Source organism: Hibiscus syriacus, unplaced genomic scaffold (genome assembly GCF_006381635.1).
Source record: "Hibiscus syriacus cultivar Baekdansim isolate YM2019G1 unplaced genomic scaffold, ASM638163v2 tig00110597_pilon, whole genome shotgun sequence".
NCBI classification, from domain to species: domain Eukaryota; kingdom Viridiplantae; phylum Streptophyta; class Magnoliopsida; order Malvales; family Malvaceae; genus Hibiscus; species Hibiscus syriacus.
The window spans coordinates 3365705-3389563 of NW_024062795.1; the positions used below are offsets into that span (position 1 = coordinate 3365705).

The 23859-nt window shown below is 35.1% G+C and overlaps 2 protein-coding genes and 4 pseudogenes across 3 annotated transcripts; 5 read left to right on the forward strand and 1 right to left on the reverse strand.

The window, feature by feature from the left end:
• The first annotated feature begins 727 nt into the window (after window positions 1–727).
• Window positions 728–4047, forward strand: LOC120133976 (thiamine biosynthetic bifunctional enzyme TH1, chloroplastic-like). Its single transcript, XM_039150458.1, is given in 11 exon segments — window positions 728–840; window positions 960–1280; window positions 1552–1626; window positions 1774–1849; window positions 1929–2004; window positions 2192–2326; window positions 2649–2713; window positions 2837–2959; window positions 3036–3300; window positions 3458–3911; window positions 3913–4047. Coding segments are annotated over 11 exon segments (1713 nt in total). The 5' UTR covers window positions 728–795; the 3' UTR covers window positions 3991–4047.
• Window positions 4048–4263: 216 nt separating this feature from the next.
• Window positions 4264–23351, reverse strand: LOC120133972 (serine/threonine-protein kinase SRK2B-like). 2 transcript variants are annotated; one of them, XM_039150457.1, is made up of 10 exons: window positions 23336–23351; window positions 7406–7541; window positions 7052–7126; window positions 6863–6964; window positions 6499–6552; window positions 6311–6403; window positions 6128–6220; window positions 5624–5728; window positions 5436–5534; window positions 4264–4972 (listed from the first exon to the last, which is right to left on the reverse strand). In XM_039150457.1, exons 2-10 carry the CDS (start codon window positions 7523–7525, stop codon window positions 4643–4645), a joined length of 1071 nt encoding a protein of 356 aa, XP_039006388.1. In that variant the 5' UTR covers window positions 7526–7541; window positions 23336–23351; the 3' UTR covers window positions 4264–4642. The 2 variants fall into 2 exon arrangements, with proteins under 2 accessions (XP_039006388.1, XP_039006387.1); XM_039150456.1 differs by lacking the exon at window positions 23336–23351 and adding an exon at window positions 7635–7860 and having other exon boundaries at window positions 7406–7539.
• On the forward strand, window positions 7732–10787 carry LOC120133913 (annotated as a pseudogene).
• LOC120133914 lies at window positions 12631–16506 on the forward strand (annotated as a pseudogene).
• On the forward strand, window positions 17805–18294 carry LOC120133974 (annotated as a pseudogene).
• Window positions 19930–20405, forward strand: LOC120133973 (annotated as a pseudogene).
• Window positions 23352–23859: the final 508 nt, after the last annotated feature.

The window sequence follows — 23859 nt, forward strand, 5'->3', positions numbered from 1 at the left end:
TTAGTTTAAAATTTAAACTGGAATTTAGCTCGAATTATTAAATTTTAAATACAAATATTGATAAAAAAAGGTTTGATAAAACTGAAGTTCAGATTTTTTTTTATCTTATAAAAACAATAAAAAAATAAAAGATAAGTTAGTCGCCAAAACTTAAGAGTGAAAACCTAATTATTCAAGAGGCCATAAAAGTAGTTTGGAAGAGAACGTTACTAGATAAATAAATAGAAGCAGCGCAAGAAATATGAGAAAATTAGAGAATTTGTGATTCTGCTTTTGCCATCACTCGTCTGTAATGATTCGTATTGAGGTGAAGCCAGTATTCGATCATTGATTTCCGACGAAGGTGGCCGATTGTGGTCTAAATAGTGGTGGGTGTGATGGTCACAATATGAGTTCATTGAGGTCGATGAGAGAAATAGAGAAAAAAAGGGAAGAGAAAGAAAAATAGAAAATGAAGAGAAAAAAATAATCTTTATTTAGATCAAAACAACGTTGTTTCGGTATAAATATAATTTTTTTTAGAATATCTAAAACTTTTTTTATTTTGGTGTTGATTGTTACATCATAATACCATTAGAAAATTAATGGCTGGGTGATTAAAAAAATAATGTGTAAAATTTATTGATTAAATTAAAAAAAATAAAAATATAATAATGAAATAGGAGAGAATAAAATTTAATCAGTAATATATAATTTACCCTTAAAACCCCTACATATTGGCCGGCCCATTATCTGGAAAAGAAAGCGTGAAAATATTTGTTTTTTCAATCAACTAATCACTTTTCGTTCTTATACATGGCCTCTGCTGCATTTTTCTCCACTTGCTCGTCGGCCAACGAGGTAAATTAACCATTTCATCCTTCCTTTTCAACCCATAGAATCTAATGCTTGCATCCGTCAAAGATAAAGCATCTGCAGAATTTGATACTAATAATCGGATTCTTTTTTTTCTATCTCAGAATTATCTGCATTTGACTCCTACTCATGCTTATGCAAAAGGGTTTGTTAACAACTTAAGAACTTCGAATTTACCATCCATTGCTCTGAGAAACGAGCGTTTTGTTCGGCTGCGAGGTTTTGTAGCAATGAGAGACGAGGGTGCTTCAAAAGTGAGTGATGATGGTCCGAGGATGAAAATCCCACATGTTTTGACTGTTGCGGGGTCTGATTCAGGAGCCGGGGCTGGAATTCAAGCTGATCTAAAGGCTTGTGCTGCTCGTCGAGTTTACTGTTCTACTGTTATCACTGCTGTCACTGCCCAGAATACTGTTGGAGTTCAGGTTTTCTCTTCTCTGCAACTTTTATTTTCAATGCTTCCAGGCAAATCGGGTCTTTGAATTTTGGGTTTTTCTTCGTTTGGTGAATTATGAACCATCGAACTTCATTAACATAAAGATTAATATTTTTGTATTGATAAAGATTCATGCTTTTAGTAGAATTTGTATGGAGAATATATGATTAGTTATGCCCATTATTGTTGAATTTTATGTTCAAGGTCAATCATCTTTTTCGTTTATTTACTGCTTAATTGAATTTTTTGTTGATTGTCAGGGTGTAAGTAATGTACCAGAGGATTTCGTTGCAGAGCAGCTAAAGTCTGTGCTCTCTGATATGGAAGTTGATGTGGTGATAATTACTGTTATGAGCTTTAAATACTTGATCATAAGCAACTCTTAGCCGTAGTTTGGCCTATAACTATTTACACTGTTTGGTTTTTCTGAATAATAACTTCAAAAAGATTTCACCTTTATTTGATCATCAATATGTTATTAGGTGAAAACCGGCATGCTACCTTCTATGGGCACAATCAAGATTATTTGTAAGACCCTCAGGGAGTTTCCTGTTCAAGGTATGCTCCATAAATAACAATTGGAAGTGTGATTCTCAATTTGCAATTTTAGTTGACTTCTCTGGTAACCCGAAGGCAGCTTTGGTGGTTGATCCTGTCATGGTGTCTACAAGTGGGGATGTGCTTGCTGGTCCTTCTATTCTTTCCACATTTAGGTAGGTTATATATGGATTTTCTCTTGATGTTGATTATATATATATGGTGCAGTCTTAAGCTTGTTCACTTTTGTCATTGTTGTCTAAATTCGTTCTCCAGCTGCCGCTGAACTCATTTCATTTGAAATTGCCAATATGAACAGTTTTTTGTTCTCAACATTTGTTCTTCACTGTTTCATGCTTTCAGAGAGGTGCTCCTTCCAATGGCTGATATAATAACCCCAAATCTGAAGGAGGCAGCTGCTTTACTTAATGGTATGCAATTGGAAACATTGGATGACATGCACTCTGCTGCAAGATTGTTACATAACATGGGCCCAAAGTGAGTTAAAAAGATTTATTTCAACTTTTTTCTCTTTTGATTTGTAATTACAAATTATATGTATGTTTGTTGCATGACAAGTGTTATAGAATAGCTAAGGTTGCAGTACTTTCAGCTTTTTAATGTAGAAAGGCAGCACTCTTAACTGAGCCATAATCTATGAACATCATGGCATAGAACTTATGGTTTTCTAAGAAATGTAATTTTCGATGTCCTATTTCTTATTAATTAAATGAAAATCTTGCACTCAACCTATAACTTCATGTTTACTGCTTTACTGACAGCTAGTTAGATACTATGTTCTGATAATTTTGTGTTTCAGGAATGTACTTGTCAAGGGCGGTGACCTACCCGACTCATCAGATGCTGTTGATATTCTATATGATGGTAGGCTTAAATTTTATAGTTCTCAAGCTAATGGTTTCCTCCCGTTGATATGGTTTACACCAAAGGGGCTCTTTTATGAAGGGTTTTGATGGCTGACCAACCTTTTAAATCTGACGTTCACAGGTCTTAATTTCTATGAGTTGCGTTCACCGCGTATAAGAACTCGTAACACTCATGGTACTGGTTGCAGTCTGGCATCATGTATAGCAGCAGAGCTAGCAAAAGGCTATCCAGTGCTCGCAGCTGTGTTAAGGTAATTACTCACTCTACTGTGTCTCCTTTGTCTTGTGGGGATATGGTCCCCATTCTTATTAACTTGTGTTTTTGCAGGTAGCAAAACGCTACGTTGAAACTGCCTTGGATTACAGCAAAGAGATTGGTATCGGAAATGGACCTCAAGGCCCCTTTGATCATCTATTGAGGCTTACGAGTCATTCTCAAGATTGTCATAGGCAGAAGCCATTTAGTCCAAGTGACTTGTTTCTGTATGCTGTTACAGACTCAAGAATGAACAAAAGATGGGGTCGATCTATTGCCGATGCTGTTAAAGCTGCCATAGATGGAGGTGTCACCATTGTCCAATTAAGGTCGGTTTATGTTGTATTCTTTTTTCAGTTATCATCACGACTCACGTGCTATGCTATGAATTATCTCTTAGCATGACCTGAATATAGGAACTGGTTCTACAAAACTGTTTGTGGATTTGTTTGTTTATGATAAAAATAGTTTCACTTGCTTTTGCAGAGAGAAGGATGCTGAGACAAAGGACTTTCTGGAATCTGCAAAAGCGTGTCTTAAAATTTGCCGTTCACATGGAGTTCCTCTTCTGATTAATGACCGTGTTGATGTTGCCATTGCTTGTGATGCCGATGGGGTGCATGTTGGCCAGTGCGACATGCCTGCTCGCGTCGTTCGCACTCTTCTCGGTCCAGAGAAGATCATCGGCGTCTCTTGCAAGACACCGGAGCAAGCACAACAAGCATGGGTAGATGGTGCTGATTACATCGGGTGTGGCGGTGTATATCCAACCAAAACCAAGGAAAACAATACCGCAATTGGTTTGGATGGTCTGAAAACAGTTTGTGTGGCTTCGAAGTTACCTGTGGTGGCCATTGGCGGAATTGGTGTGTCGAATGCACGTGCAGTGATGGAAATTGGTGTACCAAATGTGGAAGGTGTCGCTGTTGTTTCAGCTCTTTTTCGATAGGGAAAGCGTGCTGACCGAAACAAGGAAGTTGCATTCAGTGTTATTGGGATCTAACATTGGTGGTACGTGATAAGTTCTATGATTTGATTCTGATAGGATAACTTTCCCAATACGAGTTAATATTAAACAGGTGTTTTTATGTTATGATGATATTGGACAAGTATCTGTATTTGATTCCGCTGAAATCAACATGTTTTGTTCGTCATTAATTCGTTAGTCTCAATGTATATTCAACTATTCATATGAGAATATATTAATTCAAATATATAAAAAAGGAAAGTTAAAAAAAGACTATCTGACACTTGCAAGTTGCAACAAAGTCCAAATAACATAGCTATGAGAAGAAAACAGGAACAAGTATAATATATAAATGCTGGTTTTTAACATTTCAATGAGTCAATCCTTTCTGGCATAAGATTTTATGGAAAGAAATCAACTTACAAGACTCGCATATCTTCCATTATACTCTAAAAGTATAGACCGTTTATAACCCACAATTGTAAAGCTGATCCAATTTGGGTAGGCTTCAAAATCCAGTAGCTCCAACTTCCAACATCAGTAGCACACCCTAAACAATCATACGCTAAGACTCCACAAAGTTCTTGCCCAAGACACTAATTTACAAATTGTTTATTCAACACCAGGTCTTAGGTAGAAACCAACATCATATAAACACGCGACTAAACGCGTAACATGGATTGAAAAGCATATACTTATAACGTTCAAGAGACATGAACTTCTCCACTAGCATGTACTTCCTTGACTGTCTTCTCGTACTCGTCTTCGTCTTCTTCTTCCTCTTCCTCTTGCTCTGCATCTTCTTCCCTTGCATCCTCATCTTCTTCTCCACCCCAGCCAAAGCCTCCAATAGACCGTGATACTCGAGGAGCTACTTTAGCCTCTTCAACTATTTTCATGATTTCCTCGACACTTTGAAGGGAGAAAGTTGGGTTGTCTTTCCTGTAATAGATAGCTTGAGCTGCTTCTGTCAGCTCCCTGGGCAAGTTCTTCAAAAACCATGGATGGCTCTTGATATCTTTGATACTGATTCTCTGTAAAAACACATGCTAAAACAGTGAGAGACCCAGAGGGAGAAAGCAAGAAAGAAAAAGCAAGCTTGTCAAGGATGGTGGACGGATGGCAGGTGATTATAAACAACCACTTCAAGAATGGCAATTTATAAATGAGGATGACTTGTTTTCCATGCCCCACAACTTCATTTAAAGGAAAAGAACCTCTGGCTATCGTTCTTTGTTATTTAGCTATGGACAAGCAACATTTCAGTTAGAATATGACCAGCTCTGCCTCTGAAAGTTATCATTCCATGCACTAGTAGAAGACAGTAAATATTTGGCATGTGCTTTAGCACGTGATAGAAATGGTGGAGAAAACACACACACATAAGCATGTATATAAAGACTCCCATCATGCCAATAACCACCAGTGTATAAAGAACCTATAGGAGAACAAACATTTGCCCATACGTTGAACAAGTTCGGTAACAACAGTTCATACCCTGGAGGGGCTAGCAACAAATATGTGAGAAAGGAGATGCTTGCAATCTTGAGATATGTGTACATAGTCTGGGATTTTGTATTGAACTGACATTATTCTCTGCAACAAAATAAAGAACATTAGAAATCATAAAGAAATTGGAGGATCGAGGATAGTTAAAAATGGATGTTAAGAAGTATGTAGCTCACACTAATAGTTTTCCTAAAATTCTTTGGATCCTCTTGATCCTCAAATGGGTAAGCACCAACCAACATAACATAAAGAGTCACTCCACATGACCATACATCTGCCATCTGAAAAAGGAATGCAATCCTAAAATTAATCAGAAACAGAAAATGAAAAGATTCAATAAAACCCAGGCCTCAGTTTCTCTTTGCCAAATATCTCATATGATATTGCTTTCATGATCGTTAAAATGAAAAACTTCATCATAAAGTGCACTACTAGTAGATATCCAACCAATTGATAAATATTCTGAGCAATTGATCTTTAACCAAGTTTATAATCACCCTCAACAATTCTTAAATTATTATCAAGTAACATCAGTCTATCTTTAGAACAGTAAGTTAAGGCATCAACTACCCCATCACAAAACTAATTAGTGTTGAACACAATCATAACTGAAAAACCAAGTCTCGTAAACAAACCATTATCATCAATATTTGAACAAAAGTAGATAAAGACTAAATTACCTTGCCATCATATTCTCTCCGAGAAAGAACTTCTGGTGCAATATAAGCTGGAGTACCAACCGTTGACTTGGGTCTTGAATGCAGCAGAGATGACTAAAAGGGGTGGAAGGAAACATCTTAAACAACAACAATTTTGACATGCATTTGATTACCTTACTGTAATTATCCTATTTTCAGTATTACCTTTGAGTAACCAAAATCACAGATTTTCAGACGAGGAGCAGGGCTCCCATCCAACAAGGTATTCTCTAACTTCAAATCTCGGTGGCATATTTGCTGAAAGACAAAAAGGGTAAAATATGAGAAGCTTGCCCAAAAGTAGGGACAACTGTAACATCTTGTAATAGATAGAATGTTAAAATTTGAGTTACCATGGAATGACAATAGCTAACTCCTGAGATCAGCTGTTGGAAAAAATATCTGGCCTGGAAACATCACATTGGAGATTGGACAGATCACCGTCAATGGAAAGCTCAAAAACACGAAGCATCCCACATCTTATTTAGACAGTAATGCAGGATTATTCAATGATAAGATGAGACATTTCATCTCATACTAGTTTCTATATCAATTGAGAAGGGAAAAAAAAGGAACATAACAAATGCAGCCCGCAACGAGTAAAAGAGAATTCAAACTAAAGTAAACATCGTCAATCTCCCCCGTTTCTTTTATTTTCTTTCCTTCTTGCAGAAGAGCATCTATTTAATAGCCAACAATTTTGAGATCGATGCTAACCTCATCTTCACTAAACCTGCCAGCGTTGCAAATTCGCTCAAAGAGTTCACCACCAGCTGCATACTCCATCACAATTGCAAGATGTGTAGGAGTCAAAACAACCTGCAAATGAAAAGGGAGAAAAAATAACGTTAAATTCAGAACACTAATGTAAAGGCAAAAAAATGGAAGAGCATAACATTGGAGTACCTCTTTGAACCGAATTATGTTAGGATGACGGAGCGATCTATGGTTTATTATCTCTCTTGCCACATTCTCATCAATCTATCACAAAAGATAAAATGTACGAAATTCCCAATTGTCTTCAAATACAACAATAATTAAAAAAAATAAGAAAACGTTAAATTCAGCTGCAAATTTCAATCTCAATGAAACTATCGACAATGATTTCGTTAAAGAGTAAATACTAATTTTCCCAATGAAAAAAAATCTAAGTACACGCCATAAATGCATGCATAATTCACAGATACATATATGCAAAATGCATCATATAAAAAATAAAAAGAAATAAAAGAAATTAAATTAAATTAAGGCGAAGGGAACCTTATGCCCACGGTCGATATACTTCATGGCGACGAGTTCTTTGGTTTCCTTGTTACGCATCAGCCTGGCTACACCAAAGTTCCCAGATCCTATGTCTTTTACCAGCTCGTACTTCTCCATCTTTTTTCTCTTTTATATATACGTAATAAATAAACCAGAATAATCAAAACCCTAACTCAATTATTCACGGATCGAAGCAGGTATCAATTTATACGCAACACATTACAAATCGAAACTGGAAGCGGTGGCGGGTGGCGGAGGTGAAGGTGGTTGAAGTGTAGGTGGAGGAGGGAGATTTGGAGAGATTTGAAGGAAAAGTAAAGAATATGGAATTTTTAAAGTCTGGAAAGACAGCAACAAAATCAGTGCTTTATAAAGGGAGGTATGTCTATATATTATTTATTTATTTATTTAGGAAAGAGAGTGTGGGGATAATGAATCAGAAGAATGATATCCTACCGCTGCTCCCTTTCCTTTGAAGGTGGTTTGATTCTATGCGGAGGACCCTCGCGGATCTTACCATCAGATCTCCCCGTGATTCAGCTAGAAGAATGAGATCCTACTGCTGCTCCCTTTCCTTTGAAGGTGGTTTGATTCTATGCGGAGGACGCTCACAGATCTTACCATGAGATCTCCCCGTGATTCGGCTATGATTGTTTTTTCCTTATAAACTATATTTAGATACCATTAAATTTTATCCTTTTATACATTTATATTATTAAATTTTATCCTTTTATACATTTATATTATTAAATTTTTAGTTTTATCGATTACAATATTAAATTTTAATTTTTATATTTAATTATATCATTTCGTCACTAAATCTTTAATCAGATGAAGATATAAATACTGTTTTTGACGGTGACGACGTGAACCGTGTAATAATCCACATAGCACATATATCTTTTTATTTCATATAAAATTCTCTACTTACAATCCTAAACCCCTAATTTATTTTATTCATCAACGATATAAAGAAGAAAGAGAGGGACGAGACATAGCAGACCATAATAATTAAATAGAATAACTCATCGCATTTTCAGTACGTGGTTATAATTTTTCAATCTGTGAAAACCTAATCAGAGTGATTTTATAAAGATATATAGTTGTCCGAAGTTTGTGGGCATGATAATTGTTGATGTTATTATAATACCTTTCATTGCTCGTCTGTTGTTAGCTTTCTTTCTAGTGTTATTTTTTCACTAAATTGAAATAAAAGAAATTTTTTTATAGCAGTAAAGTGTTTTGTGAGTAATCAATACAAATAAAATATATTTTTTAAAAGAGATAATAAATAATTTTAATTCAATTAAGAACAAATAACCTTTCAGACAAACTATGCCTAAATATATAAAATAAATGTATATGATAAATAAGGATATTATCCAGAAATATTATCTCACAGTTCCACTCACACATGCATTAAAATTCATATGTTTGATGGAAACATAAAAGGTCAAATAAGAAATAACGTGTGCCTAATAAATTAGTAGATACAAAAGAAAGCAAGCAAATTAATAAATTAATGTTAATCAACAATGAGGTAATAAACGGACACGTTTTATTACAGAGGATAAAAGATATTATTTTCATCTCATAATTTATTATTTTCATTTATCAAACACATAATTTTAAGACATACATTTAATCATTTTTTAAGTTATATAAAACTAAAGAGATACCAAAATCATTCTTAAAAAGTGATTGATAAATTTATTAAGATAAATATAAAAGAAAAAGACAAATAAAGATAAAAATATAATTATCATTATTTATTAATTTTTTAATATTATATTTTGAGTAAAAAGAATAAATACTAATAACAAGAGATGTCTTGTTAGATATATTTCCATTATACATAATCAAAAAGAATATATTTATATGAAAAGTGTATTATTCCTATAAATTTGTCCAAAGAAAACGTCTTCCTTGGGTGACCATAAGAAATCTTGATTGATTATTCAATTCTTGTAGTCCAAATCTAACCACTAATCGCACGGTCTAAACTCAAAACCCACCAACCCAAACCTCATCGATGACGCATCCCAAGCCCCGTCACTGTTTCTCTTTCAAACCCTACCTTTCAGCCTTATATACAAGTAGAACCACACCAGTACGTTATCAAGTGGAGAAGATAGATTTCATGTGATTAGACAGCAACGGAAGCTGTTGTAGCCGCAAAACCAGTTATCAATGTGGCTGCCCTATGTGGTTCTTTAAGGAAAGGTTCTTATAACAGAGGATTAATTCGAACCGGTAAATGTTTTCAAACGATCTTTAATTTGTTTTTACTTTTTTCCGCTTGGGTTTCTGATTTGGTTCTCTGGGAGTGTTGATTTGTTTATGTTTTTTTTTCCAGCTCTGGAGATTAGTAAGGAGTCCACTAATGGGATTCAAATGGAATACATAGACATTTCACCACTTCCAATGCTCGACGCAGATCTGGAAGTTGATGGGAAGTACCCCCCTGCTGTTGATGCTTTCAGGCAGAAGATTTTAGAGTCTGATAGCATCCTTTTCGCCTCCCCCGAATACAACTATTCAGTTACTGGTACGTTCATTTCATTAAAAAACTTATGTGTTAATGGTTTGGAAAACATTTAATGGGCCCAAATGGGATACTATGGCTGTTAACGGTTAACTTCTTTTGGTTTGAGCAGTTAAAGAATTATCGGTCGGTGTCAAAATAGATTAAAGGTTGGTTATAATAGCTAATGTGGTATGTCAGACGTGGCTTTCAAAGGATGTTAGACATTTGAGATACTTCTTTAGATGTTCTTTCTGTGTCTTGTCTTCTATCTCTTCAGATGCCGTAGATATTTTTGAGTCTTTCAAAAATTATAAGATCCAAGAGGTCAACAAAAGGCCTATATATAACAAAATGTGTAAATTTTTAACGAATCAGATGAACAACTGTTTGTATTTATAGATTAATCACTCTCTATCAAAGCAATCCATTTCACATTATAATGTTATATGCCCCATTGTAGCACCTCTGAAGAATGCAATTGATTGGGGCTTAAGATCACCAAATGTACGGGGAGATAAAGCGGCCGCCATCATAAGCGCTGGAGGAGGCTTCTGGGTCGCATTACCATCTTCGCCAAATTGGGATTTATATTGATCTTCATTTCATCAATAAACCTGAGTTTTACTTGAATGCGTTTCAGCCTCCTGCAAAGTTTGATAGCGATGGCAATCTTATCGATCCGGCGTCAAAGGAGAGAATAAAGGGAGTTCTTCTAGCCTTGCAAGCATTTACCATGCGACTCCAAGGTAAAAACTAAGTAAACAAGTTACACGGTCGTAGCATTGTTACTTTGATAGATTTGGAATTTTACTGTAATTTTAGATTTTATTTTGTAATGCTGTAATATTTTGTTATGGGAGTAGTTAGTTTTATCGAAATAATACAGAATAAATATAATAAGTGGTTAGTTTTATCAAAAGAATAAAGAATAAATATAATAAAATCATGGGCTAAACATTCAAATTAAATAATTTGGATAATATAAGACAAATACTGTCGGTACTATGGAGTACTTTTTCTTGGGTAAATTAAGTAAATAATCTCTCGATTATATAATACTTTATAAAATGTTATAAATTGGTAGCTTGAGTTATAAAAGATGTAAATCATCATTGACGCTTAATTTTTAAATTAATTCTTAGATGAAAAAGTTATGGATAATTTATAAAATTAACATAATAAAATTTAGTCTTTAATATTTACATAATAATGGATGTACATTAATTTTTTTGATCTAATAGTATTTTTAGGTCTTTATTAATTTAAATTTAATTAAAATTAGAATTTTGTTCCTTTAATTTTTTAGATTAACTTCTAATAAGTCCATATTATTTTGAATTTAAGTAGTTTGTCCTTTCCAATATTTAATTTTAATTCCATTCATCTACAACTTATTTTAATTTAATCTTAATTTTTAAAAAATAACCTCCTTATGTCATTTAAATGTACCAATTTAACTCGTTTTCAATCATTGTTCTCTCCATCATCTTCCACGGTTGTCCTACGTATGGTTGTAAAAGAGTCAAGTCGAGTTTAAGTATTGTTGAACTCGACTCGATTCGAAAATTTTAAAATATAGCTCAACTCAACTCGAAAGCTTGTGAACTTAAAATTTTCAAGCTCGACTCGAACTCAAAACCATGAATTGAGGCTTGAAAAAGCTTAAAATTAAAAAACAAAATTAAACTTAACTTGATTAAGCTCGAACTCGAACTCAAAACCTAAACCTTAAATACATAAAAATCTTATACTATTTTTATTTTTAAATTCAACACATAAATGTTAATATTATTAATAATTTATTTTTTAGAATAAAATTTTAATATATTATATTTTCAAGTTGCTTGCGAGCTTTTTGAGTAAAATATCAAATAGTTTGTTTCGGCTCATTAAGAACTAAAGTTGAGTATGAGTTCGAATCGAGTCCATTCGAATCAAGTATTTATTAAACTCTGACCGAGTCGAGCTTAAATAACTCATGATATATCTCATCTCATCTACCACTTAATCCTACAAACTGTTTATCGAGTATTGATACAAAACCTTACACATATATATTTCGGAGAACTTGGCTCCATAAACTCGATATTACGAACAAGTGTGAGAAAACCTTCACTTAATTTAGTGTTGATGATATCTTGCAAAACGTCTCTGTAATCCCCATCTGCAAATCATCTCATTACCAACCTCAAAAGCAATCTCCTGCGAAAATACATACATGTATATAAAAGAATAATAAAGAAGATGAACTGCACATCAAACGCATGCAAATTTCACACTCATGCATAAATATACAAAATAATAAATCTAGAGAAAATGTAAAAACCATTAACAATGAATTTTGGGCCATGAGGAAAATGAAAAAGTTAATTATTGATAATTAGAAAAATCAAGCCAATTCTAATACCTACATGTCGAGCAAGAACGTATCAAAATTGCTGCTCACATTCTGCAACATCATTACAAGATGTAAACACTTGTCTCGCATGCTGCAAGAATATGATTTGTTATGAATAACAAAATATTCAAATGAATTTGCACGTCAGATTCTGGATTCGAACACCACGTATGTAGGGGTATAAGCGTTTAATGTCAAATGGTTGAGAGTCTTTGAATAGATACTACCTTATATTAGTAGTGGATCAAGAAATTTAAGAATGAAGTTCAAAATTTTAATATTATTTTCTTAAAAATAATGGGTATAAAAAATTTTTGTCAACCGGGCATCAATCCAGCTCACAAATGGGGTGGTCTTGGTGAGGTCCTCGGTGGAAATGAACTGATTGATAGCCAAATTGATATAAAATTCCAAAGTACGCATGTTTTTCACTGTTAGACTCTAAAGTTGATAACTGTAATTCCTTTAATATTTTTTTTCCATGTCTTTGACTTTTATATTTTCTTCTGCTCCTCCTGTTCTGTTCTTTAATAGAGAATGTGGGCAAAGGTACCATATGCCAACTGGAACTTGATGAAGCAAAGGTCAAAGAGTTCAAGGATGCAATTGAGAGCAATTATTGGTTTAATTCTTCATGGGTATGTTTAGCTTTTCATTGTTTTAAATAAAGATAGTATCTGTAGTTCTGTACAAAACAAGAGCTATAAAGATATTGATACATTGGCAGCTCAGATGAGTACTGAAAATCACCGGATTGTTGTACTGTTTACGGGGTGGGAGTTGTGGTGGGCAGTGAAAAATCTGATGCCATGCATACCTTTGGCGGAATATGCTCTAAAATATTCTATGCATATCGAGGATTACAATTAAATTTATAGAGATATAGATAGATGCTGGATGTGGATAAGTTACTGTCACATTCCATGCATTGATTCCAGTAATAGATGAAAATGATTTTTATGCACAATTGTGTTTAGTAAATTTGTCTACAAGGTTTCTCCTCCCTGGCTCTGATCCATTTTAAAAAAAATGTTTCTTTCACCGTAAGTCATCAAACTCTTATGCTGCTCACCTAATCACGTAGGCTTTCTTTTTTTTCACAATGCAGAGAAAACAAAGGTTTCTTATTTTGCACTACAAAAATCTTACGGACCTTTGCTGATTGCATGGATATGGATTTTTGCATAATGCAAGCTAGAAATACATTTGAAATCATGTAATTAGATCTTAAAAGCAAAGATCCATAGTTTTTTTTTTCTTTTGGTATGATATGTCTGATTGCAGAATTTAAGTGATAATTTTTTTGAGATGGCTTGATTTGTCTGTGCACTTACTCTATTTTCCTTGCCTTTTTGTTGGTGCCATGTTTCTGCTCCACAATGTTGAAAGTTCAGATGACCTGCCTTTATGGGGTAAGCATTGTCCACCTCTTGTTCCTTTTCTTCGGTTTACTAATCCTTATATAACTTGATACTGAAGAATTTATCTTAAACTTTTTAGGCTTTGTTGGCGAGCTGCATCCTGATAAGAACAGTGATAATGGCAAGCATGTCCTCTACACACATAAAGAATATTGTTACTAAATACAATAAGGACCAGGTTTGTGATTCCTTATATATGTATGATTCCCATTCCGTATTTTTGGATCTGCTGTTGTTATTGACCACTGTTCATTATTGCAGATTATTCATGTCAATCTCACTCAGGAGGGTCCAAAACCACTTGCAGCAGGGAAAATATTAGACTTGACATATTCTATCAAATGGATTCCAACTAATATCACTTTTGCTGTTCGCTTTGATGTCTATTTAGACTATCCTTTCTTTGAACATCAAGTAAGTACTGTTATTGGTGATTGCTTTCTTCTTCATTTGACCCTTTTTTGTTTTCTTTTCTCTCTGCATCAAAATTTTTATTTATCTTCATAAGTCTTGCATTAGGTTATTCTTGTAATTTCCTGAGAGTTCTAAACGCATGTTGCAATATGCAGATCCACTGGTTCTCTGTTTTCAATTCGTTCATGATGGTTATCTTCCTCACGGGTTTGGTGTCAATGATCTTGATGCGAACTCTGAGGAATGACTATGCTAAGTATGCTCGGGAAGATGATGATCTGGAAACTTTGGTGATAATACGTGGACCCTTCCTTTTTCCTTTTCTATAAGAAAAGTTCTATTATCTGAACATTCATGGTTTCCTTGCTATGTTACCTATGTTCTCAGGAAAGGGATGTGAGTGAAGAGTCTGGTTGGAAACTTGTTCATGGTGATGTTTTCCGGCCTCCTTATAGTTTGGCTCTGCTTTCTGCTGTTGTTGGCACAGGAGCGCAGCTAGCATTGCTTGTTCTCCTTGTCATCTTATTGGCAATTGTGGGAACGCTGTATATCGGGTATGTTGAGAAGCTAATATCAACTCAAAATTTTTGAGTTGTAAATAATTGAACATATAAATATTTGTTGCTGTTGAACATCACTTTAAGCGTATAAAGTCGAGCATGAATACATGGGACCCCCTGTACTTATGAGCCTTTTTTTTCTATAGCATAGTTAATATCGATCATAGTGTTTTTTTAATCCATACTATGAATCACATTGCTATTTGATTTTTCCATTTCATCTTTTTGACTATTAGTAATCTTATATACTGATTATTTTGTTCAGGAGAGGAGCAATTGTCACTACTTTCATACTGTGTTATGCTTTTACGTCGTTCATTTCTGGTTATGTGAGTGGTGGGATGTACTCGCGCAATGGGGGTATGTGCTTTATCGCTTGGCAATTCTCATTTGCATATGTTCTCTGTACTTATGGATCATTCATTCTAAAGGTTTGGGATCTTTTGTTTCAGGTAAAAGTTGGATAAAGTCAATGATTCTTACAGCGTGTCTATTCCCATTTATGTGCTTTGGGATTGGTTTCACCTTGAACACAATTGCCATCTTTTATGGATCTCTAGCAGCTATTCCTTTTGGTACAATGGTGGTTGTCTTTGTAATTTGGGCTTTCATTTCATTCCCCCTGGCCCTTCTTGGTACCGTTGTTGGAAGAAGCTGGAGCGGTGCTCCAAATAATCCATGCCGTGTGAAGACCATTCCTCGCCCAATTCCAGAGAAGAAATGGTACCTGACCCCCTCAGTGGTGTCTTTGATGGTAGGACTTCAGCCCTTCGGCAGCATATTCATTGATTCACATCCTTCTGGAATTACAAGGTGGACTTCTTTCTCCTAGGTTTTTATCTTTTATGATGCACTGAAATCACATTTTCTGTTCTTTGTACCAACTACCAAATATTCTTGGTTGATTATTTACTTAGTTTTGTGAGTCATAAATGATTTAGATATTTATGTGTTCTGCAGGTGTATTATGTGTATGGTTTTATGCTGCTGGTCTTCCTGATTCTCATCATTGTAACCGTTTGTGTGACAATTGTGGGAACATAATTCTTGCTAAATGCTGAGAATTATCACTGGCAGTGGACATCATTCTTCTCTGCTGCCTCAACAGCAGTCTATGTGTATTTATACTCCATATACTATTACAATGTGAAAACCAAGATGTCAGGCTTCTTTCAAACCAGCTTCTACTTTGGCTACACTTTGATGTTTTCTCTTGGTTTGGGAATTCTCTGCGGTGAGTTTTGAAATAATACAAAAATAATCCATCTTTATAAATAAGGTTACTCTCCCTTTTGTTATTTTCGCATTCCAAATAACTATTTTCACACATCACATATTCAGTGGAAATGATTATATATCCTTAATCTTCTAATGTCTCTGTCTACTTGAACTTTTGCACAAAAGTTTCCGAATTGTTTTCCTTGGTTGAAAATTTTAACCTCTTTTTGGATGTATTAAAATGTTTGTATATGATGCAGGATTTTGCTTCGCATCACATTATTCTCTTATTTTTTATTGGAGGAGTTTGAGTGGCTGGTTTCGTCATAACTTCTAAAGAATGCATGTTTGTTTATTTTCTCTGTTGCTGTTTAGCTTAGCACTCTTTGTATTGTTGTGCCAGATAGAAGCGGAGTCTATGATACCTTATGATACTCTACTTCGTTTGGGTTTTCTAATTATATCCTTTTATCTTGGTTCCAATTTGTTCAGGGGCCGTAGGTTATCTTTGTTCCAATTTGTTCTTACAGAGGATCTATAGAAACATCAAGTGTGACTAGAACTTTGCTCTGTTGGGAGTTGGGCTATCAGCCCTTTCTACTTGTTGAGGCAATAAGCGCTGATAGGAAAGCTTCTGATCAGGTATGGGTAAAGCAGGAATTCTATAGATGAAATCAGTGTTTCAAGGTAAGCATGTACTCTTGTTACTATGGAACAGGGAAAACCCTGAGATTTTTGTACCGCTTCTTTTATTATTATTTTTTAATTCCTCTGGCTGTGATTTGAATCCCTGATTTAGATTTCAGATATTGTTTTATAATTCAGAAGCTAGCTAATGTTTTATTGTCCTTTTTTACTTTGTTATATAGATTCGTCCAGCCATATAGATGTTGTCTTGTCCTTTGTGAGAACTGATGCTTAAATTCCTTTTGCATTTTGCTCTAGTTTTCTTTTTGGCCGGGGATGATAAAGGAATTCAGTAAGTGGGTGTTATTTTTGTTTTGGTTTTCCTTTTTTAATTATGCATATTGCAAAATATTTCTTCATTTCATATTTTTCCAGGTAACACAGGTCATAAATTGAATGAAAGCCTTCATATAACAAGCTGTTGCGGGCATAGCTCATCTTTTTCCAAATCTGAGAATATTTTGCACAAACAATTTAAAGAATTAATTCTTATAAGCTAAAACCTCAAGAAACTGAGTGGAGATGGTATGTTCTATGCTGTTGTGGTGCATTTCTTCTGCTAAATTGTGGTCAGCCATTTTTGCCGAGATTTGTAGGGTCAGATTCTAGTTTCAGCCCTTCTGTTATGTTCATATGTGAGATTTGGTTATTGAACTTTAATTCGGCGTCTATTCTTATAATGACTCATCAGTACTAATTGTTAATGATATATACGTTGTATTGGATTTTTGTCTTCCAACAGAGAAAAATCAACTTGAGAATAAGTGCGTGTGTTTTTTTAACTCAACCACTTAGTCAATTACAGTACGGAAATACAAAATTAAATTATGGCAAATTAAAATATAAGGGTTAAATTTTAAATTTAAACATAACGAAAGGACCAAATTAATCTGATCTGCATAGCCCATGGTTTCTGTTTATCCACTTCAACAAAATGCCAATGGAGAGGATTATGGCGAATGGTAACCACACTCCCCAAATTAATTGACGACCATAATAAAAAAAATAACGAGGTTTTGGTTTGCCACGTGGCAGATACTACTCTCGTTTTATTCCCCGCTCGTTCTCCAACACTTCTCTCGTTTTATTTTACAAACATAGTTATTACCATACGCTCTCGCTAGCCTTATACAGTTATTACCGAATGCTTTCCTATCTGAAATAACTGAAGATGGCCTCCACCGCCTCCACCGCCATGGTCAGTACCTCCTTAGTCTGCTGTCACCCGGGGACGAGCCTAAGCTCCCTCCCGAACTTCAGGAGGCACTTTTCGGGCTAAAACCCCAGGTACGAGGCCGCCTCATCACAATGATGGCAACATACAAAGTAACGCTGATCACTCCGAGATCGAGTGCCCAGATGACGAGTACATTTTGGACGTGGCGGAGGAGAAGGGCATCGATCTTCCATTCTCATGCAGTGCTGGTTCTTGCTCTTCCTGCGCTGGGAAGATCACTCAAGGAAGTGTGGATCAGTCTGACAATGGCTTCCTTGACGACGACCAGTTAGCTGCAGGCTATCTTCTCACTTGCGTTGCTTACCCGACGAGTGATGTTACCATTGAGAAACACAAGGAGGAAGAGGTCGTTGGTTAAAAAAGAACATGATTGAAACTGCAGGGTTTAAGTTTTTCTTCTGTTCTGTCTGTTAGTTTTTGTTGGATTGAACTCTTTGTTTTCTCTCTCATTTGTTCTTGAAGTTCTTCCACCATGAATATAAATACTAACTTGCAGTGAATCAGGTACACCCCAAAAGAAAAGCAGACAAAGCTGTACACGCAAAGCTCAGTTATCAGAGTTAAAACGAGTTTTTGACAATCAATTGAAACATAGGTCCTTTCGGTTAGCAAAATAAATTTCGAAAAATGATTTTCGGTAATACGAATAATATTTGTTGGAAAATAATTTTTAAAAATTATTTTAAGGTATTTGTATGATGTTGTGTAAATTATTTTAGTTTATTGACATTTCTTTTAAAAATATTTATTATAAATATTGAATATAATAAATAATATTATTTATTAAAAAGTGACTATTATTATTTTTAAAATATTAAAATAATTTATTTAATATTATTTATGTCAATATTGTTATTAGAATATTATTTTCACAATGTATAATATCTTTTTTTATATATTATTAAAATAAAAATATATATTATATAATATAATTAAATATATTATTATAACATTAAAAATATTATATTATATTATTAAAACTATTAATAAATATATTTTTAATAATTAATATTTTTATTAAAATAGTATATTAATATTAAATACATAAATAATATTATTTTAAATATTTATATTTTGAAGTAAAAAGTTTTAAAAACGACTTACGAAAAATTAAACTATAAGTCATTTTCTAGAAAATACAAAATAAATTTTATTGATATAAATTACATTTATATTTTATTTTTTACTGATCAAATATTAAAAAATAAAAAAATATTTTTAAAAATTTAATTGCAAGAAAATAAACATACCCAAAAAATGTTCACTTTTCCTGAATGATATATACTATTTAGAGACCAAATTCATCTTTCATGATGCTAGCTGGCACTTCAATCCATAGGTGCTTTAAATAAGAGAGAAGTGGGTTTGTGCAAGATAAACAATCTTGTCCATTGAAACCAGCTCTTCAGATTGGAATCCATCCATCTTTCTTCTGCAGTGCCTTCGTCGTCGTCTTCAAGAGTGGCCAGGGACTACGTGTTATGGTTGCCACTTTCCAGTCATAAATTTCACATCCATTATGATGAAAGTTGAGTGGACTAGGCCAAGCTTTACCCAACTGACTTTGTCATTCACTGCATCCACGTAGTTTGCATCTTTGCAAAAAAACAATATTAATTTTAAAAATTAAAACGAAAGTATTTTAAATTTTTAAAATTGAATAAAGAATCGTTTTACACTTTAAAACATATGATATGAACTAATTTAGCTATGTATATATTTTTTTTTACCGAAATTGCTGTTTTACTTTTACCGACCTTTGTGTCACGCGGTAACATAATAGTTTTAAGATAAAGGATAATGAGAGCCACAGAGATTTGCCACGTGGCATAAAAAATCCCGGTACAACTACATCTTTTCTCCATCAACACTCGTTATACTTATAACATCACAAGTTTTGAGATAAGGGATATCGAAAGCCACACAGATTCGCCACGTGGCAGATAATTACCCGTTAAAGTTGCATCATCTTATATCCATCAAACGCTCCTTTTGTAAACACCACATCTCCTCCTCGCATTGCTCTGTATACAATATCCCAAATTTCTGAAAACTGAAAATGGATTCCACAGCCGCCCTCTCCACCGCCACGTGACCACCTCCTTCTTCGGCCGCCACGCCGCGACGAGCCTAAGCGCCCTTCCAAACTCAAAGCAGGCTCTTTTCGGGCTAAGACCCCAGAGAGGGGGCCGTCTCACAATGGCTACATACAAAGTAACTCTGGTCACTCCCGACGGGGAAAAAGTGATTAATTGCCCAGATGATACATACATTCTTGACGCGGCGGAGGACTTGGGGTTGGATCTCCCGTACTCGTGCAGGGTCGGTGCTTGCTCTTCGTGTGCTGGGAAGATCGTTCAAGGTAGTGTGGATCAGAGTGACCAGAACTACCTTGATGATGATCAGATGAACGAAGGTTTTGTCCTCACTTGCGTTGCTTTCCCGTCAAGTGACGTTACCATTGAGACACACAAGGAGGAAGCGTTGATGGGTTAAAAAAACCAACATAACCAAACAAATTGGGTTTGAGTTCCAAAAGAGCCCAGCTTGAGAAGATGCAACTTGCAAATCTTTCACAAGCTGGTTGTCATTTTGTAGAGGAAAAGATTATTTTTAATGAACTTCAAGAGCTTGAGGTGGCTGAAGCTTCTTTCTATAAGCAAAAAGCCAAAGTCCATTGGTTGAAAGAGGGTGACAGAAATACAAAATTTTTTCACTCTACTGTAATGAGGAAAAGAAAGAGAAACACGATTAGATTACTCTATGCTGAGGATGGTTCTCGGTTGGATTCTTTTGATGCAATGTCTGCTGAGATATTGAGATTTTACACTGACTTGCTTGGTTTTGAAGATGCTGGGGTTAAAAGCTGTGGTGTTGATCTTCTCAAAAGTCTGTTAGGGTATGAGCTTCCTTGTGCTGCTGCTGCTTCATTAGTTGAGGAGGTCTCTAATGAAGAAATTAAAAATTCTTTGTTCAGGCAAGGTAACGAAAAGAGCCCTGGGCCAGATGGTTATACGGCTCATTTTTTTAAGATGGCTTGGGATATTGTGCAGGATGATTTTCTGGCTGCTATTAGGGATTTTTTCTAGTCTGGAACTCTGCTACCTATTTTCAACGCTACAGTAATTGCCTTGGTGCCTAAGACTCCTAATACTGGTATGCTAAAGACTTTCGTCCCATATCTTGTTGCTCGGTTGTCTATAAAACCATCACTGGTATCATTGTTAAACGGTTAGCTAGTTACTTCCCTGACATGATTTTGCCAAATCAATCTGCTTTCATTAAAGGGCGTAGTATAGTCGATAACACACTCTTAGCTCAAGAGATTGTTAGGGGATACTCCCGCAGATCACTTTCCCCTAGATGCACCCTTAAAGTTGATTTAAGAAAAGCTTTTGATTCTGTTTCTTGGGACTTCTTGATGAATGTTCTTGTTTCCTTGGGGCTTCCTGAAAAGTTTAGGGATTGGATTTCTGCATGTGTCACTGGTGCTAGATATTCTGTGGCATTTAATGGTAGTTTAGTGGGTTTTTTTAAAGGGAGGAGAGGAATTAGACAGGGTGACCCACTGTCCCCTTATCTCTTTGTTCTTATTATGAATGTGTTGTCACACTTGTTAAATATTGCTGCCAAGGATGGGCTTATCCGGTTTCACCCTAAATGTAAGCGTATTCTTCTCACCCACCTCAGCTTTGCTGATGACTTGTTAATTTTCTGTCATGGGACTGAGACTTCTATTTTGGGTGTTGTTAGTGTTCTTGAGGCCTTTTATGAGTTGTCTAGGCTGCAGTTAAATGCTGGAAAAACTGAGTTGTTCTCTTGTGGTGTACATGAGGATGTTTTGAGAAGAGTGCAGGCTATTACTGGATTTAATTTGGGTAAGTTCCCTGTTAGGTACCTTGGTGTGCCATTAGTTACCAGGAAACTTATTGCTAAAGACTGTCTTCCTTTGGTTGATAAGATTAGAAGTAAGTTGTCTTTGTGGTCCAAGCTGAGGCTGAGTTATGGTGGCAGAATGCAGCTTATCCAATCTGTTTTATTCAGTATTTCCAATTACTGGTGCAGGCAGTTGGTATTGCCTAGTGATGTCATTAGGCAGGTTGAGCAACTTTGTATGCGGTTCTTCTGGAAGGGGGATGATACTCCTGCCAAGGGGGCTAGAGTTAGCTGGAAGCAAGTCTGTTTGCTGAAGTCTGAAGGCGGTTTGGGCCTTAAAAGTCTGGGCTGCTGGAACAAGGTTTGCTGTTTTTTGCTGATCAGAAATATCCTTGCAAATGATGGGTCCCTCTGGGTGGCCTGGGTTAATGAATATGCCCTGAAGGGGGATTCTTTTTGGGCGGCTGGTTATAAGCCTCAGTTCAGCTGGATCTTAAGGAAGCTGTTTAAGCTTAGAATAGAGGTTGCTAGCTTATTTGACAGTGTAGTTGACTGGAATTTGGTTAAAGGTTATTGGGTGTGGGAGAAGTTGAGGGACAAGAGAGAGAAGGTCATTTGGGAACACTTACTTTGGTTTCCTCTTCATATCCCTAGAATGTCTATTGTTGCTTGGATGGTTTTTTTGAATCGCTTGCCAACTAAGGATAGGCTTATCCATATGTGGATTGAGTTAGATGGGTGTTGTGAGCTTTGTAGTGATGGTGTGGAAAGCAGGGATCATCTGTTTAATGATTGTATTTTTATTGTTGATCTCTAGAGTAAAATTCTGCAGACTTGCAGAATTCCCTATAGGGTGCTGTGTTGGGATGATACCTTGGTCTGGGCTGCCAGCAATCTTAAGGGGAAATCCTTGCTGGTCTGCATTCTGAAGCTAGCTTGGACTAGTCTTCTGTACTTTGTCTGGGAAGAACGTAATCTCACACTTTAGAGGCTACTTTCGGGCGATTGATGAGGTCTTTGAGGTTATCAAATGGACAGTCAGCGTTAAGTTGCATGATTGTAGCGTTAACAAAGTTGATAGGGTTAATTCTCAACTTTGCCTTGACTGGAACATTGGCTAGCTTGATGTTTGCTTCTGATCTGTTGGTCTCTTGCCTGTAGACATGCGAGAGGTCCCTTTGTGGTGGTTGTTTGCGGGTTGTTTTCCTTTTCTAATTTTGATGTTTGATGTTTTGCTATTTACTACTTGCTGTTTGCTTCTCTTTTAGTTGTCTTCTTGAGTTGTTTTGCTTAGGTTGCTTGTAGGGTGTTGTTTATTTTTGATTTGCTTTCTGCAGTTGTATTGGTATTTGCTCTTTCTTTGGGTAATAAAATCAAATTATCCAAAAAAAAAATTAGGTTTGAGTTTTTCTTCTGTTTTATCTGTTGGATTGAGGGACATGTTAACAGTGTTCATGTCCTTGAATAAGTTCCCATGTTTTATGGCTTTTTGTTGAATTTGCAATCACAAAAAAAACCGAAATTGAAACTGTTGTTTTGTAGCCCTAATATCTCTACGTGTTTTGCTCAGTTCGGCTGTTTATCTTCTGTTTCTGTCTCTCTTTTGTTCTTGCACCATGAAATAGTATCGGAGACTTGCAGTGAAAATCAAGTCCTCAGAGTTATTAGCATGTTTGATAATCACCTTCATGAATCTATTTAGAGACAAAAACACAAGTTTACAAGAGTAAATTTATGAGTTTTACTATTTTTCATTCATGAGATAAAATAAATCTATACGCTTTAGGGTAATCGGATGTTCAATAGTGTAAAAAAATGACATACCATGTTTAGTTACAAATTATCTATATTTAAAATTTTCGTAAATTTAATAGATTGATTTATGTTTCATAAATGATTACAGCCTTTGTATAAAAATCATGGAAGACATGATCAAGGACCGCACAGTGCAGTGTATTAGCGAAGGACCGCACATGTATCTGATACATCGTATTTGATACGTATATTAATTGAGATGTTTATCATAAAATTTTATTTATATTTATCTGATATAAAAAGTTTATATTATTAATATAAAATAATTATTCTCAAAAACATAAATTTATTTATAATA